The following is a 24,201-nucleotide window of genomic DNA, read 5'->3' as shown; positions in this document are numbered from 1 at the left end:
AAAGCGTATAGAAAAAAAACATGTCAAAAACAAAAACCCTTCTAAAGCATAAAGCAAAAACTCCATTCTTGATTGGCCGACGGAACATTCAAATCAAATCATCCAACAAGCGCTCTCCGACGGGGGACAAGAGAACGATAACGCCATTTATGATACGATGATGCCCGAACGTCCTAGTGGGTTGTAATATTTACTCACTGCTCATGCACACGCATTCATTCTCCCTTGTGGGGGGAGGGGCTTAGGAGACTGTTTTGGGCTTTAGCAGAAAGGGGGAGGGACTAAGAAGTTGTCGATGTTAACATTTTATGGCTAAATCCTGGATCTTCGCAATCCTACCTACAGCACCTTTAATGTAGATCAATGCAGACTCAGAGCTCACCTCACAGGGTTTCTTGAAAACCAGCAGTACTACAGATGTGGAAGGAGAGTGAAAATAGTTTGATCATCACAAACATCTTTATTAATGTTCACATATTTTAACCTAATAATCCGTGGCACTTTGATTGGAGTAAATAGCCGTTTTACTCTTTCATTGCTCATTTATTGACTGATTAAAGTGACTGTATCCCCGGTTCATAAAACCTTAAACACCTGGGGCCAGATGGAGAAAAGATCGGAGCAGACAAAACAAAGAGCATGCTTAGGCTGTTTCACTCATTAGGTATGACTATTTGCAGTTTGCACATGGGACTAGTATCTACATAAGAGTGACATGACACTGTCATGAACGTGTCATAAACATTATGAACAAGTCATAAACGTTTATGACGCAACGCTTCTGTCATTAAGTGTCATGACAAGTTATGGTTAGGGTTAGCGTTCATGTGTCATGACAGTGTCATGTGTTCATGACAGTGTCATGTCACTCTTACGCAGATACCTTCAAGTAAAGGGTTACCAGACTATCAAAAGCACCTTTGATGTAAATTTACAGCTACAATCTCACAGTATATTACTGTTTTAATGCTATACAGGATCATACTGTAAATGGCAATGCATTCTGGGAGAAAATAATAATATTTCAGCGCTGTCTGCGAATGTTACAGATTACAAGTATTTACCGTTAATACCAATGCATCTTGGGAAAATAAAGGAAAAGGAGGGAATTACACTGCAGCCAGTATATCACTGTGAATTCAAATAATACGGTTAGAAACTGTATGTCTGTTTACAGTAAAATACATTCAAATAAAAAAAAGAACAGTCCGCGTACTGTAAATAAACAGTAGTTTACTAGCGAAGGTGCTGCCAGTATATTACTGTAAATTTACGGTGAAAAGTTTTACAGTATAGTTTTGATTAATAACCTTTTTGTTATCCGAACATTAAAGGAATACGCCACCGTTTGTTGAAATAGGGTTATTCACCGTCTCCTCTATATTTATATAGGTGGGCAAACACATTTTTGTCTCAGTGCATGCATTGTCTTAGTCCGGTGGCGGCGCCGCTAGCTTAGCTTAGTGTAATGAATGAAATCCTTTGTTGCTGTTAGCATTTCGTGAGTAAAAGTGACCCAACAAAAACAAAACCTAATTACGAGTAAAACGAGTAAAACTAGCAATGCAGATTAAGACTAGACGATTTCCTAGGCAGATATTGACTTGGGACTATATTGGGTGGAAGTAGGCTACAGCCGAAGCACTGCTACTCGGGCACAGAGATATCGGCAGCCCGCGGAGCTCCACGACCGGCGCAGAGTTACCCTTTCTGGGTTTACTGTACAACCAAATGCCGCTGCCCTGACTGAGCTCCGCGGGGCTCAGCGGGCCGCATTTGGTTGTCCAGCAACCCAGAAAGGGTGACTTTGCGTTTTGTTTTTGTTGGGGTCACTTTTACTCACGACATGCTAACGGTAACAAAGGATTCTATTCATTACGCTAGGCTAAGCTAGCGGCGGCGGCGCCGGACTAAGATAATGCATGCACTGAGACAAAAATGCGCTTGCCCACCTATATAAATATAGAGGAGACGGTGAATAACCGTATTTCAACAAACGGTGGCGTGTTCCTTTAAACGCAGCATTGTATTTCCCTGTTTATGTAGTTTATATTTTGTTTCATGAAGTCTGTGCCATTACAAACGCTATGAACTGTATCCTTGATGTTTGCTGATGACAAAGCAAATGTGTAAGCATATTTCTGTCTTTTTGAATGCAGAGATTTTTTGTCACGAACCTTCTGTACACAGAGTCGCACGTGTCGGGCCCCCTGGTGTCAGCACGCCTTCAGTGTCAAACACAAATTAAGTTGTTAATACGTTCAGTTTGTTGGGATCGCAATCTGAGGAAGCGTTGCTCAGGCACGGAAACAGAAAGTGAAAGGGCCTCAACGAGAAATAAAAAGAACAAGAACGTTGCTGACGGAACTTCAGTCTGGAAACAAGCCAGCAGTGATAACTGAGCATCAATAATGGAGATGGATGCATAATTTATTCTGTGATCCTCGGTTAACATGGTTCATATCTGATATTCTCCGCTCCAAGCATTGGTTTTGTTTTTGGTTTGATGTACGGTAGCAGTGGGAAGATGTAGCTCAGTTCAAGGTTTTATCCTTCCATTCTGGGGCCCGGAGTTATGACAGGAGGGGGTGGGGGGCGGCAAGGCTACATTTAAATAAATAATGCAGGATTTTGCAGAACCGCTAGTAGAGCATGGAGACGTTTGTGAAAGGATGCCAGGTCAATGTAAAGCAGACGATTAGGCTTCACCAAAACAACACCACAACTAGCAACACAAGGGTAAGAACATATGTAGTGACCGAAAAACTGCTAGTTGTTGCACACCTCTCTCTCTCTCTCTCTCTCTCTCTCTCTCTCTCTCTCTCTCTCTCTCCCTCAGAGATCTCTGTCTCTCTATGTCTGTCTCTCTCTCTCTCACACTCTCTCTCTCTCTCTGTCTCTCAGAGATCTCTATCTCTCTCTCTGTCTGTCTGTCTGTCTGTCTCTCTCTCTATTCAATTAGCTTCACTGAATGTAACAAGAATAATATTGTCAAAGCATCGCACAAAATTATATATTCAAACTCAACAACAATAATCAAATTAATGAGACAAAGCTATTCAAAAAAGAATACAAATTAAAAAAAAAAGTGTGAATGTATCCATGGCCTAATGTGTGTGTGTGTTTATAAGAGAGAGGGAGAGAGAGAGAGAAAGAAACACAAAAAAAATCTTGCACCTCTCTCTCTATCCAATTAGCTTCATTGAATGTAACAAGAATAATATTGCAAAAGCACTACACTAAATTATATATACAAATTCAACAACAATAATCAAATTAATGAGACAAAGCTATTCAAATAATAATACAAATAAAAAAAAAGTGTTCATTGCTTTCTCTCTCTTTCGCTCTTATAAACACACACACAAAAACAAAAAATCTTCATGACAAACTATAAAAACCTATCTTACACACACATACTTTCTCTCTCTCTCTCTCCCCCCTTTATGGAGAAACAGCTGATCTCAATTCAACTCAAAGGGGCTGTGTGCGATGTTTCCAACTTTGGCCTCGGAAAATCTGACTTCTGAGTACAAATGGAACGCCCTGAGGCGCCCCAGGACATCCCTAATTGATTAGCACGAACACACACATGTTGAGATCCCATGGCAGATAAAAAAAAAAAAGAAAAGGGGGGCAAACGGTGACTTACTATGGTGAAGTTCATGACTTTGAGGATCCAGATAGTTAGTGCCAAGTTGACGAGGATCAGGATCATCAGCAGCAGGACGAAGAAGTAAAGGCAGCGTTTCCTCCAGCCGTATATTCCCACTTTGTACACTTGTGGTTTCTCTGAACTCTGGACATTGTTCCTATGAGTGCACTGTTCCTGGGTCATCTTGAGAGGAGACAGAGCAAAAGGAAGGAATTATTAAACACCTGATACAGAAACTCAGTCAGACTTGCAGCCTGGTTTGCACTGACTACATCGTTTACTTGTAACAGCTCTTATTGGGCTATTGAGCCGTGTGGGAATCAACACAGGGGCTATCGTTTCATCTGAGATGTTGCAGTGAATTCAGTTACAGCTGCATTATTTGCATTTATTTGTGTTGCTTCTTGTTGGCAACCAGCTGTAAACACAACGTTAGTCTGGACCGACGGAGGTACATTTCCAGGATAAAGCCTGACTGGGGCTGGGTAGCACATTCAGTACGTTTTTTAGGCACCGAGAAAGTATCGAGGATTGAAAAATGCCTCGTCATTCAATACCCAATTTCAATACCTAGGGAGTAAATCTCATCAGCGTCAGTGAGCCAATCAGCACGCAGCATGCTTCTACCAAGATCTAATAATGCCTGTGATTGGCTGTCTAGCGTTACATGTTGTAGAGACGCGCAGGGAAAAGGCTACGTTACACAGAGACGGGGCTCACGTAGTAGGAGATGAACAATAAATACAAAGATCTGTGTCCTAATGTGTCAAGTTGTAATTTCTTTTTGTTTTATGAAATGGGTATTATAAAAAAGTATCGTTTAGGAACCGGTATATGAAGTCACGGTATTGGTATCGTCAATTTTTGAACGATTCCCAGCCCTAAGCCTGACATCCTGACATCTTTGCTACTTAACTTCCGCTCTCTTGTGTGTTGCCGTTCTCAAAATCAAAAAATCCCTTCGCTTCGGGAAACAACAACAACCTCCACGATAGCGAGCTACACGCTGAAAATGGCCAGGTTTAAAGACAATCTGTATGGTGCAACAAGGCAGGCCTGCTCGGGTCTTTCGGGGAATGATTGTAAAGATTTACAAAAGAATATGTTTACGGCTTTTCTTCTCTAACTGGGACGTTTTGGGACCAATTGGTGGGATTGCTGTGGACGAACTACACGCGGAGATACACTGGTAAGAGTTAATGAGGTTTGACCATTTATCAGCTAATTTAAATAGCTCACGTTACTGTAGCGTGTAAACAGTTCACTTCATTTTATATTTTATAAAGCGTTTTCTTTTGCAGGGGTGCAAATGTTTCCACCAAAACAAGTTCCTTCCCGAGACTGTTTAGCAGAGCCACCGTCGCTGTGTCCGAGCTTAGCTCCACCCAACACAATTGTGATTGGTTTAAAGAAATGCAAACAACCCAGAGCGTTTTCTTCCTCCTATCCCAGAATGCATCTGTGGGAAAGCCAGACCTTACTCCACAGCGCTGTGGAGATAGAGCTGGCAATGCGAGACTAACACAACCTTGACACATGTCATCGAACATGTCAACAAAGTTGCCTTTTTACACATCCAGGAGACACAGAGCGACATTATTATTCTTTTAGAGTCATGGTGACTGTAAGTAGAGCTGGGTATCGTTTGGATTGTTACGATTCCGATGCCGAACCGGTACTTTTAAAACGATTCCAATTCCTAAATCGATTCTGGAAAAACAAGGAAAGGCTATTTTATAGTTTTTTTTATTGAAAATTATTTAAATTTAACAATATATTAACGTTTTTAAAGTACTTAAATATATAATAAGTAAACCTAAGTCACCTAATATGTTTACTAGCGATCACGTGCAGTGAATGGTTAATATGCTTTTACGTCTGTTTTGGTGAGCCCAGAGGGAAAATATGGCATTTTAAAACTAGCCTACATTTACGATAGCTAGCTAACGGTAGACTACAGAGAAAGTGTGATATCTTTACGTCCGTTTCGGAGCGACAGAGGGAAAATATTACAGTCGACACATTAAGTGGACCCGAAATGAGGAACCGAAATTTGCGATTTCCGATTCCTACCGGTTGCGTAGGAACCGGTTCCATAGTGGAACCGGGTTTCGGTACCCAACCCCAACTGTAAGTCCAATATTAATTTGGTCTCTTAAGAGAAATGTCTGTCTCTTTAGCTGCTCAATGTTACCAGCTTGATGCTAACGGTGTCTTTCTGCTGTTTGCTGCTGGAGCCTGCTTGAGAGTAGAATTAACAGCAACAGTGACACTGACACTGACAGTGTCAGCTGACATATTCAGCCGTTATTGCAACCCAATGGGCCTCCATGATGGAGCCGCCCACGATCGCTTGGAGATTTGTGACGCAGCTGCAGAGACTGTGTAGAAAACTTAAGATAAGGGATGGGGTACATCTGAACATTAGTGCAAATTACACGCCGTAAACATTCCTCTCACATACTCCATACTCCAATACTGACCGGCCACTCAGTCCAGACACAATGAAAGACAGTTTAGTTTGCAATCGCATTGATTGATTGCCCCATAAGTGGTCTATAACTCCATTATTCCCCCTCTGCCCCCATGATGTGCTGATAGTGCCGATTAATGATGATTCTAATTGTCTGCCTGTGAAGACGACGAGGCATTGTTCACTTCAAGCGCCATGATAATGGCGTAATAACTCTGTGGAAAAATACAATTTACTGTCCACCGTGCTTTGGAGTGCGCGGCTCAGACCACCAAAGCCAATCGTTTTTGACAACCACACACATTACCCGCTAACTGAAACAAATGGCACAGGACAGGGGCCCGGTGAGAAAGTGCTGAAAGCTACAGAGGAGACTCCAAAGCACCAGTCAGCAAAAAAAACAAACGGGGAAATCTCATTGTGTACGGTCGGATTTTCATTTTTGTTTGACGGGAGATGCAAAGAGATGAAGCGGCGTCTCTTTGTGATGTCTAGGCTGACATAAAAGAGAGAAATCAGTGCTCCGAGAGTAGAAAAAAACTGGGATAACTTTAAACTAGAAACAAAAAAAAACACCTAAAGCTCATTAGCGTCCCATAGAGGATGCAATGTTCAGTACACCCTGTAGTACGAAAGTATTAGACTGAGGGACTTTGGCTAGAGCCTTATCAGTTTTAGTGCTAAAAAATGTAACGCTTTCATGGCAGTTTTTCCATTTGTATTTTGCTGGCCCTGACGGTCTCGTTCCTTTCCAAATCTAGCCTTCAAAGCTCTGATTGCCTCAGCTGGTGTTTCGAGAAGGGAAACCGTCTTCAATGAGCACAATACCATTCCTATTGGGATCTCAAAAAAAAATTTAAATTGACCATTGACTAATTTAAAGGCCATTGACACATTTAAATCAATCAGTTACCCGTTTTTGGAAAGAGATAGGGCTGTACTCATTTTTATTTATTTTTAAGATAATTGTTTGGACATTTTAGCCTTTAATAGACAGGAGAGGGGGGAGATAGGGAAGACATGCAGCAAATGGCCGCAGGTCGGACTCAAACCCTGAGCCGCTACGTTGAGGACTGGGCCTCTGCATATGGGGGCACGCTCTATAAGGTAAGCTACCCAGGCGCCCAGGGCTGTATTCAATAAAAAAAAAATCTTCTAACACTCATACGATATTGTTGCCTAATCAATTCGTTGATTTAATCGACAGATCTGTAAAACTGAGTTTCTCCACAAAGAATCATGCAAAAGCGCCATTTTAAATCTTGTGTTTACCAGAGATGTGCTCATAAGGTTCTTGGAAATAAGTCATTCAGCATGAGAAAAGCATAAAAAAGTAATCTCGGTCAATGTACTAAAGACATCTCGGACACCCAAGACCAAAAATACAGATGAGTCGACTGACCGACTAAGAGGGGGCAGCCCTAGTCAGAGAGAATGTGCTTATAGTAGAAGCCTTCACAATGCCAGTTAACTTTAAACTACCATTGTTGCAAAAGTGCCATTGTGGCGTGATGGTTGTGATTAAGGAAATGGACTTGATGCTGGTGCTAGAGAAAAGATCATCTGAAACCATGGTGAATTATCCTCTTGTGGACAATGAAAAGCTACACCCAATTTCATGGCAGGAGCTGCGGAGATCATCTCAAACTGGATCCAAATAAGGAAAAAAGTGTATTATTAAGGGCCTATTAGTCTCGCACTGCCAGACCTTCCTCCACAGCACTGCGGAGGAAGTTCTGGCTCGTCCACACAGCATTCTGGGATGGGAGAAAAACGTGCTCTGGTTTATTGGCATTTCAAGATTAACTTTATTGTCCCACATTGTGGGAAATTTGTCTTGGGCACTTAACCCATGCTGCAGCCATAGTAAAAACAAACCAATTTTAAACCGATCACAATCGTCTCGGGCGACACTAAGCGCCAGACGCAGCGACAGCGCCTCTGCAAAATAGCCTGGGGAAGGAACTTGTTGTTGGAACTTATGCGCACTAAGTGAGGCAACTCTGGAATTAAAATGGCTGTCATGGGATTGTCGGTTCTAGCTCGGAGAACGTTTCCCAAAATCAGCTTGAGAGTTTGGAATGCCAACACAAAGAAAGAGGAAGGTGAGGGACATCCCATACCTGTAAATGAAACGTCGTTGATATAGACTAAGTGCCAATCAAACTAAGTCTGGATTAAGATCCAGATTTGTCGTTTCATTATCACTCATCCACCAGAAGTATCTAGTGATCTCACAGTTTAACAGCCGTACCTGGTCCCTCAGGCTGTGTTTGGTTCAGACTTTTTCAAGTACAAACACGGATACACTGACAAACAGCTGTACGAGCCAAAAGTAACCCAGGCTGTTTGATCAGCTCTCTGGCAAAATCCTTATAAAGCACTGCAGCCTGAGTGGGGATTAATAACGCACCTGATCCTGCATCACACTTTCTTTTACGTTCCCATCTGCAAGCACGACGAGGGACAAACCGCCATCCTGTGAAATCCCCCGTCTGAACAGAATCCAGTTGAGCGGACAGGCCAACTCTGACATTTGTTTACACCAAGGAGTTCGGTAATGAAAAACCGCACACAGAGACTGACGGACAGGTTTTCCATTTCCTCTCTCTCTAGATTTGTTTTTTTTCTTGTTTGTCGTTCCTGGCTCAGATAACAGACCCTGAAAGCGATATGAAACTCAAACTTCAAAACCAGCCAGATCATGTCAGTAAGATTTGGTAAGCCGGACGGCAGCGAGAAGATGGAAAAGTCGTGCAACATTCAAGTTTTGAGACAAAGTTTTGGAGAACAGCATTGAATAAATCACTAAAATGTTAAAAGAAAAGTGAGTATATATATATATATAAACTTCAGCTGGGTAGCATTTTGTATTTCTCATGATTTTTTTTATATTGTAGTAATTATAACAGTACGCTCGCACACAAAGCCTTGGGAAGGTACAGAACAGCTGAATAACCAAGACCTGCTTGTCTGTTTTACTAGAATAATTACTGTAAATTTACAACAGCTCTAGCTGCACATTTTATGGCAAGAATGCAGGTATTTTAATAGAAGGAAAGAGGTCAGTGTGCCAGTCCAATGAAATGCATCGGTACAATAGTTCTTATTCTGAAATAAGATTACTGTGTAATGAAAAAAAATTGAATTTATTCAAATAGATTTAAAGTGCTTTAGTGTAGCCCTCGACACATCTGGTTTTTCAAAAATTGAAATAAAGTGAAGTGGAAAATGTCCTTGACAAAAGGAAAAACGGACCAAAATGAATGAAAATAAAACAGGATGCTGCGGAAGCTGCCAAGCACCTCCAGGTGTTGCGGAGACGACCGCTTCAGAGCTTGGCAGGGAGAGCAACACTCACAGTGACTCCAACAGAAGTGTCACCTGCTCGCAAGTCACATGGAGAAGAGTGTGTGTGCGCGCTCACGCATTCATGTGTAAATGTGGTACTTCTCGGGTAAGCCTTTATACGATCCACATACACACACACACACTGGCAGTTTGGTAATACCTTTAGTGATACTTCACCATCTCTTGGTGTGCAGTGTATAGTGGCTCGAGCCAGGGCTGGGCAATATATCGATATTATATCGATATCGCGATATGAGACTAAATATCGTCTTAGATTTTGGAAATCGTAATATCGTAAATGGCTTAAGTGTGTCTTTTCCTGGTGTTAAAGGCTCCATTACAGTAAAGTGATGTCATTTTCTGTGTTACCAGGCTGTTCTATTTCTTCTATTATTTTTACCTTTACCCACTTAGTCATTATATCTACATTACTGAAGATTATTTATCTTAAATCTCATTGTGAAGATATTTTGTTAAAGCACCGATTGTCAACCCTATAATATCGCCACAATATCGACATCGAGGTATAAGGACAAGACTATCGCGATATCTGATTTTCTCCATATCGCCCAGCCCTAGCTCGAGCCATAAAGTGTTAATGTGCGTATGACGGCTACCTCGTCAGTAGAGCCAGAGTGTTGGGTCCCGTGTGCTTCCTCAAAACGCCATACGTCACCAAGATGCAGTTAAATCCATGAATGGGGATGATTTGTTCGGACACAAACGCATTACTTGACAGCCTGGCAAGATGGATTTTTCGTGTGGTACAGACGACGTCATCCTTTGTACTCCCTTGCTTTAATGGACAAGCGTCGTCATTCAGTCCTTAGAAGTCGCTAGAAGTCTTTGTCACCTAAACCAAAACATTCTCACTTCCATCACGTCAAAAAGCTAAATGATCTGGTGCCTTTTGGCGTTTGCTATTGACGCAAAAAGTCTACCTAAGCATCATCTTTGAACGAGCTTGGTCGGGACTCTTGGCGCCACTTTCTGACGCTCTGGGTCGGGACGCTCTCGGGACTCACGTCAAGCCCTTTGGCGTCATATTTTGACGCGCTTGGTCGGGACTCTTGGCGCCACTTTCTGACGCTCTGGGTCGGGACGTACGTTTAACTGACAAGCGGCACAAGAACGGGACAGTTAGGTTTAGGAACCCATCCACCATCCCAACTAACCTCCTTATGCGGATTTCCGGTCTTTCATACTACTCGCTACCATTGTCGCTCTTAATACTACGTCATCTTTCAGTGCCACGGTCGAGTTGCTGCTCTGCCCGGTGCGTCCCACACAGACGCTAAAGGGTGATTTTTTTTGCGTCGGTATCTGACGCTGAAAACCACTGTCCAAGCGTCAGTATTTGACGAGTTGTGAATGGGAACGGGTTGCCTAAACATACATATTAAGGGTGGGACAAAATATCGATACGGCAATACATCGTTGACCTTCTTCAAGCAATATGAGAATGGATACGCTGGCGCCAAATATCAATATTTTAATTAATCAAATAAGGTGCTCTACATAGATTTCTCTGCTCCCAGTGTGGCTACATCATGGCTCCTCGAGGTGGCGCTCAACACATGAATGAGGAACTCTTGAACACAAGTTAACTAGCCAAAGAGGATGGCCCTAATATTAGTACATATATCATGTCATAATTAGACATTTGCTGAAACAAATGATGCAGGTTGTTTTGGTAGGACAGTCTCAAATTAAAGCATATTAAAAGGCACTATCATTGTATATGTTATAGTCTTAGTATAGCTCAGATGGGTTGGACCTGTTTCTGTGTGACTGACTAAAACTGACCTAAGTTATGTATGTGAGAGATTAACCAGCAGTTATAGCTGTGTGCATATATTTGCCTGAAACTGAGATTATATGTCCATTTTATTCTTTACTGGTTTCATTAATTGGTTATTTAGGGAAGAGTGCACATGGCAGCTATGTTTGTGTTTACTAATATGATCAGTGAACTGTTGCCTGGAGCCCTTGGAATTGTTACTTGGGAAATGTCTCATTGCTTGCAAAATTTCTTTAGCAGTATCTGTGTCTATATTTTGGAAACTATATTTATCTCTCTATATTTCTTTAAAGTTGAACGTAAGATAGCATTTACATACAACTAATATTAGGTTCTTCTAAAAATCCGACGGATAAATGTAATCAACACAACAACAGATTGATAACTGAACTGAACTGATAAGTTTCTGGTCAAGATGTATGACTGTATTTATTGCCTGATTGGTTTATTTCCACACATATTCTGTTTTACATTGTGGATCTACCTTCTCTTACAAAGTGCATCATATATCAAAGAAATGTACTGCAGTAATGAAATATAACTCGTCTCTCCTCTGGGTTTTCTGCAGACGCTCCCTTCATGAACAAAGAGCACTGATAGTTTTTCAATAAGCTCTTAGGCTACAGGCTGACTGAGAAAAGAAAAAATGGTGCTTGGTTACGCGCTAAATAATGGTGTGTGTTAAGAAACCGGAGTTGAAGAGCCACCGAGGAAGAAAACAAGAGGCAAATTGGAGGCAAATCAAATCATCGGCCTTTGAGTCCTTCACCCACCGCTGCTGCTGTCCAACGGTGCCTCTTACTCAGCCAACTATTCGCTCAGAAGAAAACCCAACGGCCCCAAAACAAAGTCTGTCTCTGATTAGAGAAAGAAATGTTTCACAAAATGTTATTGGTTATTCCCGCTGCCAAATAGCCAGGCAGCTCCCCATTAGGACTTTTATAGACAACATGTGGATCAGTACCAGGACCCGACGGCTGCTGCCAATGGATACACCATTACTGGGGCTTGCACGGCTACAAATATATGAATGTACAAAATGGCCGACAGCCAGAGGCGGTTTATTGGCCGTTGCAACTTGTGGGTGAACAGGCGAGTGGAGAAATGTGATCGACTGACTGACAAGTTAATAAACATTTCACCGACTGCTGGGTTAGGGTCATTGAACAGAATCTACAGTAGCTAAAGACAGAGGCAGAGGCTACTACATGCTAACAGCTAGAGGGTTTGCTCTTTTCTAAGTGGTTCTTTGGTTAATTTGGACGTACTGTGCTAGTAGGCATCTCTCTTTTCTTCATACAAGTTTCTATGCCTCATTTCAACAAGTATGTATGATTGGCCTCCCCGATGCCCGTTCCATTGGGCTTGAGTGCTGTCAATCTGACATCTGTGATTTCCATTGGATCAGAGTACTGTCACTTGGCTGCCTGTTCTGCCAATTTTTCCAGCCCTTGTCACATGACCAACTAATGTTTCCATGATGATTATCCAAAATTCTGATACCATGGAACCAGCATTGGAATTGTTTTATAAAAAGTGCCAGACTGAGCCTATAGAAAATGTATTGTATTCGGATATATACATTTTTTTTTTTTTAAATGACAAAGTAAAAATAATAATGAATGTGATGTTTTATTTAACAGAACAACATTGTGTTGTTCTACCCTATCCAATATTTCCTATATTTCTAAGCTCAGGCCTGGACTACGAAGCAAGATTTGGTGGATCACTTGTTACCGGGTTAAATCTCCGTGGTAACTTATGCTGAACACCTAACCTGCTCGGGAGCAGGTTATGTCGGAGATTAGAGATCAACCGGTGTAAAAGCACTGCCTACAGACCAATCAACACTCAATTGATAATGGCGTCACCGTTTTCTGAAGCTCCGAACGAGCTCGGTGCGCGGAGAGAGAGAGGGGTGCGCTCAGAAAACTTAAAACATTTAGAGACTGACAACCCCGTTAACATTGCCTGATGGGTATTTTTATGAAAGATATAGATTTTCAGCGGAGGGAATTACGTACAGGCTATTTGTCGGCTTGTTGAGCCGTGCTTTGCCAATGCCACACATTGGTTTGAATTATGTTTTTATATTTTTTATTTTCTCTCATGATCGCTTACCACTGCCAGCGTTGCAATTGAAATTATAAGCTAAATCAATGACAATTTATGGAAAGCACAAGTCTAATTATGGTCAGATCTAGTGCCTGACTGATGGGGAAGTGATATTGATAAGCATTGTGATTTATGCATAACAGCGTCTGCTTTTTTAGTCAGCTTTCCTTTCCGTTTTAGGAAGCAGCGACTGTGTTGCATTTTCCCTGTAAAACGGTGTCTGTGTTTTTCATATTTATGTAGAATTATAGTTTGCTTTTCTTATGTAAAATATGTGGCTCTGGTAGATGTTTTCGATTGGTCGCGCTGTGCAAACACCGCCTCTTTTACGTTGTATGGTTGTATGTATGGTATGGTTGTTTCAATCAAACAATCACATTAAGTGTCATATTTTGTGTGCATAGAACTTATTTTTTTGCTGTTGTATTGAAAGAGGTAATGACTATCATTATATTATACTAGTATTGTATCAAGGTTTTAAATTCTGGTATTGTGACAACCGTACCCGCCCTAGCCATTAACCAGGACTGATCCAGTAGCTATACCGTCCTGAATTGCTCCCCATCACTCCTCCATTGCTATGAACTGTCTTGTTCCCTCATCTAAAGAGCCCCCAGAGTAATTATTTTATAGTGTATGGTTGAAGTAACAGAACCTCACTACAAGTTGTATTCCTTTTCCTTTTATAACCCTCTCAACAACAACAACGGAGCGTAGCGCTGAAGCCGTGCAGGCCAGTGGAGGCAGAGAGCAGAAGAAACGTGATGCAACTCTGATGTGATGAAACTCCTCACTGAACCAACTTCAACTTGTTTATCTTGAGATCAATGTTGCCTTGCTCCGAGATCTTAGCCATTCATTTTTAAGAACATTACAAGTAGGAATAACTCCCAAAACTACAAAAATAAGACCCTGGAATAAACCGGACTGAGGTTTATTGTTAGTGCACCAGGAACACTGAGATTTTTTTAATTTCTTGGCACCACCACAAGTCCCTGAAGTGGGAGGTCAACACCTCATTATAAGCAAAGCCCACCAGAGGCTTCACTTTCTGCGCCAGCTCCAAATGTTTGGTGTAGCTGGGGATGCAGTGCTCCAATTTTACAGAGCCACAGTGGAAAGCGAGCTAGTCTTCTCCATCGCTGTCTGGTCTGGTAACTCCACCTCTTCAGAGAGGAAGCAGGTGGAGAAGGTGGTGCACACCACATCCAAAATTACAGGACGCGGACCAGCCATAAAGCACAGAAAGTGCTAGACGACCCCTCCCACCCTGCCAGGTCCCTCTTCCAACTACTGCCTTCTGGAAAGAGAGTTTCAATGTCTCAGGGGGCAAACCATCCCATCACTATTAGGCTCCTTAATGCTCAGGCACCTTGCAGAGTAAACCTGTTCTAAATACACCTTATTCAAATGCACTTCATAGACTGCACCAGACACTTTATGGGAAGTTGCAATAGCACAAGGTCTTTACAGCTTTTTACTGGTTTGAATGATTGTCTATGTGATTGTCTTTTATGCACTGTATGTTCTTGTGTATGTAAGCGACTTTGATTCTATGAAAAGCGCTATATAAATTCAATTTATTATTATTATTATTATTATTATGTATTGCCTTTTTTAACCGGATTGGCACCAAGACAAATTCCAATCAACTGTGTTGACTTGGCAATAAAGTATTGAACTTGAACTTAAACGCTCCATGTGTTAATGTATAGGGCTCGATAGTGCCCGCCCACTTTTTTAATGGCTTTGGTTCCAGAAGTGTTTTTCCCCGTTCAATATCTCCATTGACGTTTCATTACATGCTTACATAAAGAGTTTTGATCCTGGAACCAAGTCAACCAGCTACGAGATGAATCGTGATAAAACATTTGATTCGGCGCAAAACTACATTTTTAAAACAACAAAAAAGGCAAAAGGTACAAGACTGTAAACGATCACAGACTTCAGTGGCAACAGCTCGTTCGCTATACATTTTCATGGTAACAACAAGTTCCACTGTTGTGGTGTAATGTAGTATTTCTCCATTAGACTGCGAATGAAAAATGTTTTTCTTAAAACAAGGTTGACTTCATACAGACTTCCAGCTGCCACAGGAGCAGAAACGTTCGTTTCACAACCTCGGCCTCGTGGTCAGTCTACCTTGGATGGTTTAGACCAGAGATCTTCAACAGGGGGTCCGGGACCCCTTGGGGGTCCTCCAAGTTACATGAATCCAACATATTATTAGCAAAAAGAAATCAGCCTATTTGTGAAAAAAAAATCATTGACTACCTTACCTATAGGCTTACTGGCCATCCACAGATGCAGTTCATTCTAAGGATTCACTGTGCCACATGTATGTTTAACATTAAAACGTGATTTATAAAATCATGCCAACAATTATTAATTTAATAGCTTAAAGGTAAAGGTATTTATACTTAAGCCCGCCCTACACCTTATCGTAGGGGTCCTTGGCTTATAAAACGTTGAACCTTGGTTTAGACATTATGGCTTATAACCAAAATCCTTATGGAGAAAATGAATGGGATATTTACTTACAGAACCACACTGTTGAGCTCTATTTATGGTACTCAGTAAATAAAGGCTTACTCTGAGTGCAACAGCAGCTCTGCCTTTTGTCCCACTTTGTTGCCCCCTCGTTAACACCGAGGCCACCTTTTGCTGCAGCTGCTTACTGGCCCATTACAGCTAAAACAAGTGTGGCTAATGCTCTCAGACACTGAAAAGGTCAGAGAATAACAGGAAACTATTTAATTAATGCACCATCTGACACAACTCCTTTCCAGTGATTACACAAAATGACAAAAGAGTAAGAAAACCTCCAGTTTTTACTGGTTCATTCCGCCCAACGGACGTGACGCCAGGCCTGGAGTAAAGCCTAACTGGAGGGCATAATGAATACTTAAACAGCGGAGCAACGTTGCACTCTTTCTTTGTCTTTTTCAATGGAGTGCAAATGCATGAGATGTTTTTTTCTTCTCCCCTCTGTTTTGTGAGTGGCTTCAGCGTGCTTGTCATCAGCAATGTCGAGCGCATGATTAGGATAATTTGGCAAAGGCTGTGCTTGCAGCCCCCTGTGTGACAGACAGTGGTGGAATGTAACTAAGCACATTTACACAAGTACTGCAGTTAAAGCCTGGTTCACACGGGACGATTTTAAAATTGTCGGCCGATTTTCCAATCCTGAGAGACCCCACACACGGTGATAAAAAATCACGGGTCTAACAGTTTTGGTCGTACAGTGTGTGGTGCGCAGCACACGGCAAAATCAACACATCACACACAAACCGATTTGACTCCCGAGCATTCCCAGGTCAGACGGGAAATCTCGCAAAATCCCTCGAGATCAAACGTGACTTCAGAGTAAACAATCATGGCGGACGAAGAGGATGCAGTGGCGATAGTTTGTAGTGTGTTTTTAACCGAAAATAAACGTTATCAAAAGAAAAGGCGATGGTCAAAGAAGACAACGCGAGCATGGACTATACTTGCTACATCATGATATGGAGGTGATTTGGTTTTTCTCATAGAAATGTCGTTAGGTATTACACAGATTAATAAACATTCATATATTTGTTTCCATGTACTCTGGTGGACTGCAGTTATGGATGTAGTTATGCCCATCGACTTTATTTATTTTACACAGGCTGCGTGCTCGTTTGTCCCCGGGGGACAACACACACAAGGAGAAATCGGGCCAAAAAAATCCAACATGTTGGATATCCCCGATTTGAGATCGGAGCGGTCCTGACGTCCTTCCGAGCAGACGAGAGCAGTCTTAACACACCACACACGGCAGGAATATCTGATCAGATTATTTTACCATAATCGGAGCATCCTTAAGATTGTCGGGAGGGGTGAATCGGGGCTAAAATCTGCCTAATTATCCTGCCGTCTGTACCAGGCTTTAGTGTACATTTGAGTCACTTGTACTTTACTTGAGTCTCTTCTTTTCATGCCACTTTTTACTTCTACTCCGCTACATTTCAAAAGAGAAATGTTGTATTTTTTACTCCACTACATTCATCTGACAGCTTTAGCTACTTTCCAAGTTAAGATTTTTGCCCACGATTCAAAAGCGCTTTTGCACACTTTTCCTCTGGAGCAGGTGCGTCGGAAAAAGGTAAAGATTACCAGTAACACTTGGTGAAGAAGTCCCGCACACTGTCCATGACGCATGCATGCGTCATGGACAGTGTGCGGGACTTCTTCAACAAGATTTTTGCACAAAAAACACATGTAGTTTATAAACTACAATAGCAGTACTTTAGGACTACAAGTACAGCTGAAATGCTTGTCCGATTAATCACTTACCGTAGTTGATTGACAGAACTGAGCTGAGGATTTTTCTGCGTTAAGTATTTTTACATTCATTACTTTAGGTACATTTCCCTGACGATACTTACATCCTTTTACTTAGGTAACATTTTCAATGGGGGACTTTTACTTGCAACAGAGTGTTTGTACAGTGTGGTATTACAGTAGTACTTTTGCTGAAGTACAGGATCTGAATACTTACTGTAGCTTTACAACGAGGAGAGAGAGGAGCCACATCTCGTACAGCGCGTGCTGTTTAATTCATGTGTTAAAGCACTCTTTGCAGGCCACGAAAGAGCCTGGGGGTTAAACACACAGCGTTGTCACTTTGTATCGCAGTTTTCAGGAGGGAATGGGGGGTGACTAGTGTTCTCTCTTAGTAACTAAAATGCAGATATTTCAAACTTAAAAGGACAATTCCGGTCTACTACAACTTGAGTGTTATTTTTATATATTTGGCCGTCATTTGTATCGGTAATGAAAATGTCTAAACCAAAATTTATATTCTTTTATATTTAATCACTTTATTTTAACTTGCACTATTTCACAGCTTAGTTTCTTGTTAATTTTTATATATATATCTACATATACATACATATACATATTTAATGAGTATTGTTGAAGGGAGCCTGAGCGGTAAGATTTTCATTGCCAATAGTCATGTTTCCATCTATTTGTCAAGCGAATTTTAAGCAAACTATTAAATGTCGCAGAAAAAGAAAATGTGAATTAGAAGCGTTTCTATCAACTGGTTTAGAGCAAATAAACTAGACTACGCAAAGCGTAGTTTTGTCACAAGTTGATATGCACGGTTGGAGATTGCAAACCGGCTTGCTAAATCAACGAGTTTAGAAGCTAAGTTCTTTGGCTGAATGGAGAGAGGTAGCGTTGGACAAGTTGGCCACCTGAGCAGAAGACAGGGTTGTGGTGGAGACATTTGGTGTCAGCAGGCAACCGTTCACCGCTGTGTATACGCCGCGTTCAGGGCCAAACCATTCAAGCAACCGATTTGTCAATTTACCCGATGTAGCTGAGGCACAGGCTATAGCGCACCGCAACTCCACCACGCACATTGTGCCACCTGGATGGGACCCGTAGCCCGATCCTTCCCCCATCCGATGAATATCCCGGGACTTCACGTGAGTTACACGTTCGCTACGTCACAACTTATTCGGCAAAGCTGTTTCCCTTATCTCCCATTTTGCGCATTAAATCTTTTTCGAAAAAGGCTAAAACCACCTCAAGCAAGTGTAAAAAACCTTGCGATTCCAATCAACATTTTCTAATGCGATACTTCAAAATGCGTGTAAAAATATGTTGACGGAAACACCACTAATGACTGCTTCTCTGCAATTGTTAAGCATATGGGAATAAATAACTTGAAACTTAAAACGTAGGTCATTTTAGCTGAGAACTGACCAGTGACCCAACTACATTCAGTCTAGGCAGGTTTCCGTCCTATTGCCAAAGGCTCAATGTTATTCAACGTACACGGAGAGGAGAAATAGTTATGACCCAAAAAGTCATGATAAAAACCCATATCCAGGCACCCGAGGTTGGTTACAAAAAATAAAAGGCCTTTAATTCAGCTGGCAAGACATTTAAAAGTACATCAACACTTGTTGACTTGAGCAGGGTGGGAACGTACAGTATATTCAATATATCTAAATACCTATACAAAATACAAAAAAATGTCACGTCAACTCGATGTTTATTTTTATAGCCCAATATCACAAATCACAGATTTGCCCCAAGGGGCTTTTGCAAAACATTGCTGGATAAAACACATCGGGTAAGATAACGTTACAGGTGGAACAGCGCTAAGCTAGCTAGCTAGCTAGCAAGCCGAGCATCAAGCGAGGTGATTGTATATCGTGGGAGACGCGAGATGTAGTTCACTGAGCGGTTTCACACAAAACTCAAAACGTAAGTGGTACTACGTTAAACCTATGGCCAGCTGAGACTTGCTTTACTTGACTAATTATCTTTTAAACTGACAAACATATGTGTAATCCATGGCTCAATTCAAACGGGATCAAAAATTAATTTGTTCCTCCCCGTTCACTACCATACATATTTTTTTCCCGAATTAAGGTCCCATGAGGTCCACCGGAAGGGGAGGGGCTTTGCCTCACAATGGAAGAATTTAAACACAGAAGGTAAAGACGGGAAAGTACTTCCTTTTTGTAAGAGGCTCCTGGGATGGACCTCCCCTGCGTACACACCGACAACACGCTTGCTCATATGTAAAAAAATAAATAATTCCAGAGGCCCTGAAAGCAAATCATTTCCCTCCGGATGTCCATGTTTACAGCATGTCTCTGTTGGCAGTAAGACAGCAGAGATGAACAACTTAAAAAAAAGAAAATCTACACGTCTAAATTCCAGAAGAAGGAAATTCCTTTTCAGGCTTCATACGCATTTTAACCAATACTTTTCGGCAAATTTCCATGACTATGTATTCCTGAAAATGTCAGTCGACATTACACAATAAGAATAAAAATCTTTGTTAAAGTTTACCCTCAGAGGTTTAACTATAAAATGAATGACAATGTATGTGGTAGTGGGATTCGTAATATCACGCCCCGAACGTTGAGGTTAGGACGACGTGAAATACATTTATTAATCACATATTATTATACTGTGTTAAAAAAAAAATTCCATGCCTTTTCCAAAACTTTCTGGGTCTTTTTCTGTTCCAGGCCTGGAATTTGCATTTTTCAAACTTTTCCAGTTTTTTTCAAAACGTATGAACCCTGCTTTTCTAATGAAAAGCGTTGAAAGGCTTTAAAGTGATGGTTCGGAGTAATTCACCCTAGGGTCCTTTGCACCATGACCTCGAGCCAAACACCCCCAAAGCTTTTTTCACCTGGGTCTAACATTGGGCGAAGTAAGTAAGCGTGAAGCGTTAGTCCGCTGAATAGCTTGACGCCAGGGGCTAATGGACCCATGTTTGTATCACGTAAATGACCCCACTAATAATGACCGAAATGATACCAAAGGTCTACACTAGTATATATAGGTTATGCACTCATAAAACGATGAATTGGAAAGTTTGTAAGTACACCAGAAGTTTATGAACACTTGCCTGCTCTCTTCTGCTCTCTGCTGCTGCTGCTGCTACCTGCAGTTAGACGAGTGCTTAGGGCCGTCTACAAATTACTACACCGAAAAGAGATACAACAAAAACATTTAATAATTTAATTATTAAATAAGGTAATGTCTCCAAACTTACCTCAATTATTACTTGTCTCCTACTAGTTATATTACACCACTTACTTTAACAAATAAGTTAAATTAAAAAATGTTTTTGTTGCATCTCTTTTCGGTGTTGTAATTTGTAGACGGCCCTAAGCACTCGTCTCACAGCAGCAACAACAACAGCAGAGAGCAGAAGCCAGCAGGCAAGTGTTATTTACATAAACTTCTGGTGTACTTACAAACTTTCCAATCCATCGTTTTATGAGAGCATAACCTATATATACTAGTGTAGACCTTTTGGTATCATTTCGGGCATTATTAGTGGGGTCATTTAAGAGATACAAACGTGGGTCCATTAGCCCCGCGCTAAGCTATTCAGCGGCTAACGCTACTCTACGCTAACTCTCCCAATGTTAGACCCAGGTGGAAAAGCTTCTGGGGGGGTGTTTGGCTCGAGGTCATGGTGAAAAGGACCCTAGGGTAAATTACTCCGAACCATCACTTTAACAATTTATAAAATATGCCAGGAGTGTCACGGTAAATTCATGCAAGAGTACCTGTGTGGAAAAATTCCTTTCCTGGTTCTTGTTCAAAGTAAACCGCGGCTATTTAGCGATAGAAATTCAAAGTTAAATGGTGAATCAAACAAAATCAATTCCTATTCCAAAGGCATCTACGGCAATGCCTTTCATACACTGTGACACACTAGTCCAATTGTATCCAGTGGTCTTTGGTTCACACTGGCAAACCATCACAAACCTCCCTCTGGAAGTATGAGGTTAATAAATTGGCTTATTTAATTGGGAGGTTTTCAAACAATTTATAGGAAATAAAAAGCATGGCAGCTCAGTGTCCTTCGTCTCTTATGTGATTAAAAAAGAAAGAAAATGGGGCGGCCTGGGTAGCTCACCTGGTAGAGCGTCTAACCATATATATAGGTTTACTCCATGTGCGCAGAGGGTGTTCGGAGGGTCTGAGCACCGAGCCATGCACCTCCAAGATTTCGTAACATGGCGGACACCACAATGCAATGATTGGCTACTAAAGAGATGAAGTCCGTTCTTGGAGCCGCTCTGACCAAAATCGGTACGAACTACCACACTGTCGTAACCGCCCCGACCGCAAGAGGCATAAAACCCGTTTCAGAGACTCTTTGGGTTTGAGTGGTTGTTTTCCTAACGCAATTAGGAGCACCACAAGGAGGCAGAGGGATTTTTTTCACAGATGATTCATATAGTACTGCCCTGATATAATTACTGTAGCTTTAAGTGGTTTAGCAATGTAAAAGCTCCAGGACGGTACTGTAAAACTGACTAAAACTACATTCTGATCTGATAAGAATAAAGAACTGTTGGCTCACACACAAAAAACAAAGAATCCTTCCCAGTGAAGTGGTTAGTTTGATGCCTTAGGTCTTAGCTGGATCTCTCTGCCTATTGGACGAGTCTGTGGGGATTTTTTTCAGAGGAGGCTTGTGGATTTTCTGTGGCTCAACCAGATGGCACACCGCTTTGATTTCCAAAACCCCAGTAAATAAATATTAATCCAACAGCCAAAAGCAGCTTCCTGGAAACAGAACCTTGGAAGCAGGTCTGTGGTGTTTGCCGTGGGCCTCTACATTTCTTTTTGAGCTCAGCAGGGCTCTCTACCAACCAAAACAGTCTCTCTGGCTTTGTACCAGGGTTCTGTATATTCATAACCCCTCAGTGAAAAATATAATTTGTAAATGAGGCTATTCTATCATTGTTGGTATTACAGAAATGCTAAAAGATCGTAAATACACTTTCTTTTTGGACATTTTGTCCATTCAATTCTAGCAATCAATTCAAAAGTCTTTCCAGTGCTGACCAAAGTGCTGTCTGACTCTTCTTCTTCTGCATAAAGTGGGCAACCGTCCCAAGGTTCAGATCCCCAAAAAGGTCCAGGCCCTGAAACTCCCAGGTTTAATGTTTGCCAATCAGTTTTTGGTAATTTGATAAAGACTTGTATTCTTACAGTCCTCAATTCATAACTTGAAGAAAGAGTCTGAGGTGACGCTTAGGAAGCTATAACAACTGTCCCTGTGACTGGTGCATGAAAGCACATTTCATGTCTTTTTATTTAAGGGCACTTTCATCCAAAGTGCCTCAGAGTGACCCGAGTCCTTTGGTCTTCAGCACAAGTGGGCACAAAAGAGGAACTCGCTGACCCTGCAGGAGGAATTCAGTACATAATGAAGGAAATAAGGTGCTTTGCAGAAGGGTGAAGGCAAAATAAATGAAAGCTACAGTATGGCGTAAAAAAAAAAAGAACAATAAAAGAAAGAAAAAATAAACTAGGATGGATAAATATTTTAACCAAGAACAAAATGAGCGCACAGTTTGAGTCTTTGATTTCAAGGGCCTGGATATAGGATTGGAGATGTACGAAGGGTCCATCAGGATCTTAAAGGACAATTCCGGCGCAAAATGAACCTAGGGGTTAATAACATACTGTATGTGTACCGAGTCGACCGTTCTCTGGGACATGTTTTCATGCTAATCGAATGTGTCTCTAGCTTGAAACAAGCTAGCGCAAACCGGTGATAGCTTATAACGCTAGCCTTCGGGGCAGAAGGTAAATCCCTAGTTCTATGCCGCTAACAAGGCTCAAAATAGCACCACACTTCCACGGTAGCATTATGAGGGTCCCTACATGTAAACCGAAGCATTGGGAACTTTGTAAGTGTACAGACAGTTTATTAAAAAGATAGATTATGAAGACTGTACCGTTCACGTATACAGACAGGCGCCATCTTGGGAAAACAGTCGAACGCCGTGCAACCAGTAACATAGCTCAAGCCTGGCGTTCGTGGTTCGACTGGTCATGACCGTTTTCCCTATGTTCATTTTGCGCCGGAACTGTCCTTTTAAAATGGCAAAATACTGAAGCCGTCTGGAGATTTGACCTCCCTGGGTAACCGTCGTCTGAAGTTTCAGTTTATTTTTAACCGTTCGATGAAACCAGGTCGGAGGTTATGGCACTCTGAAATGGGGTTGGTAGTGTGAGCATTTGCCTGCTTACTTTGAAGCTCAGGAGGGAAAATGTGGTTTGAAGAAGATGAGTGGGAGAGGATTTAGTCAATCTTTACACCCAGAGAGTGGAAATGTGTTACCTGATCTGTTATCCTTCCTGTCTTGGTAATCTCACACGCATGGCTGGGAGGTGCTTTCGGGGGGGCTTTTCACACCTGCCTAGAGTTCATTTTCCCCCTTGGTGCGGTTCATTTGGGAAGGTTTGACTGCAGAAATCGCACTCGGATCGGCG

The 24,201-nt window shown here is 41.6% G+C and overlaps 1 protein-coding gene across 6 annotated transcripts in view; it reads right to left on the bottom strand.

Moving 5' to 3' along the window:
• sgcd (sarcoglycan, delta (dystrophin-associated glycoprotein)) overlaps positions 1 to 24,201 on the bottom strand; it is a 383,518-nt gene that overhangs the window by 156,233 nt on the left and 203,084 nt on the right. For all 6 annotated transcript variants that reach the window (XM_039778324.1, XM_039778327.1, XM_039778323.1 and 3 more), the window contains one exon: positions 3,653 to 3,838. In XM_039778324.1, the coding sequence (XP_039634258.1) occupies positions 3,653 to 3,838 (186 nt within the window). The remainder of the gene's footprint in view (positions 1 to 3,652; positions 3,839 to 24,201) is intronic.

This window comes from Perca fluviatilis, chromosome 16 (assembly GCF_010015445.1).
Source record: "Perca fluviatilis chromosome 16, GENO_Pfluv_1.0, whole genome shotgun sequence".
Taxonomy (NCBI): domain Eukaryota; kingdom Metazoa; phylum Chordata; class Actinopteri; order Perciformes; family Percidae; genus Perca; species Perca fluviatilis.
The sequence above is the reverse complement of the archived record's forward strand: the minus strand, read 5'-3'. Positions and strand labels throughout refer to the sequence as shown.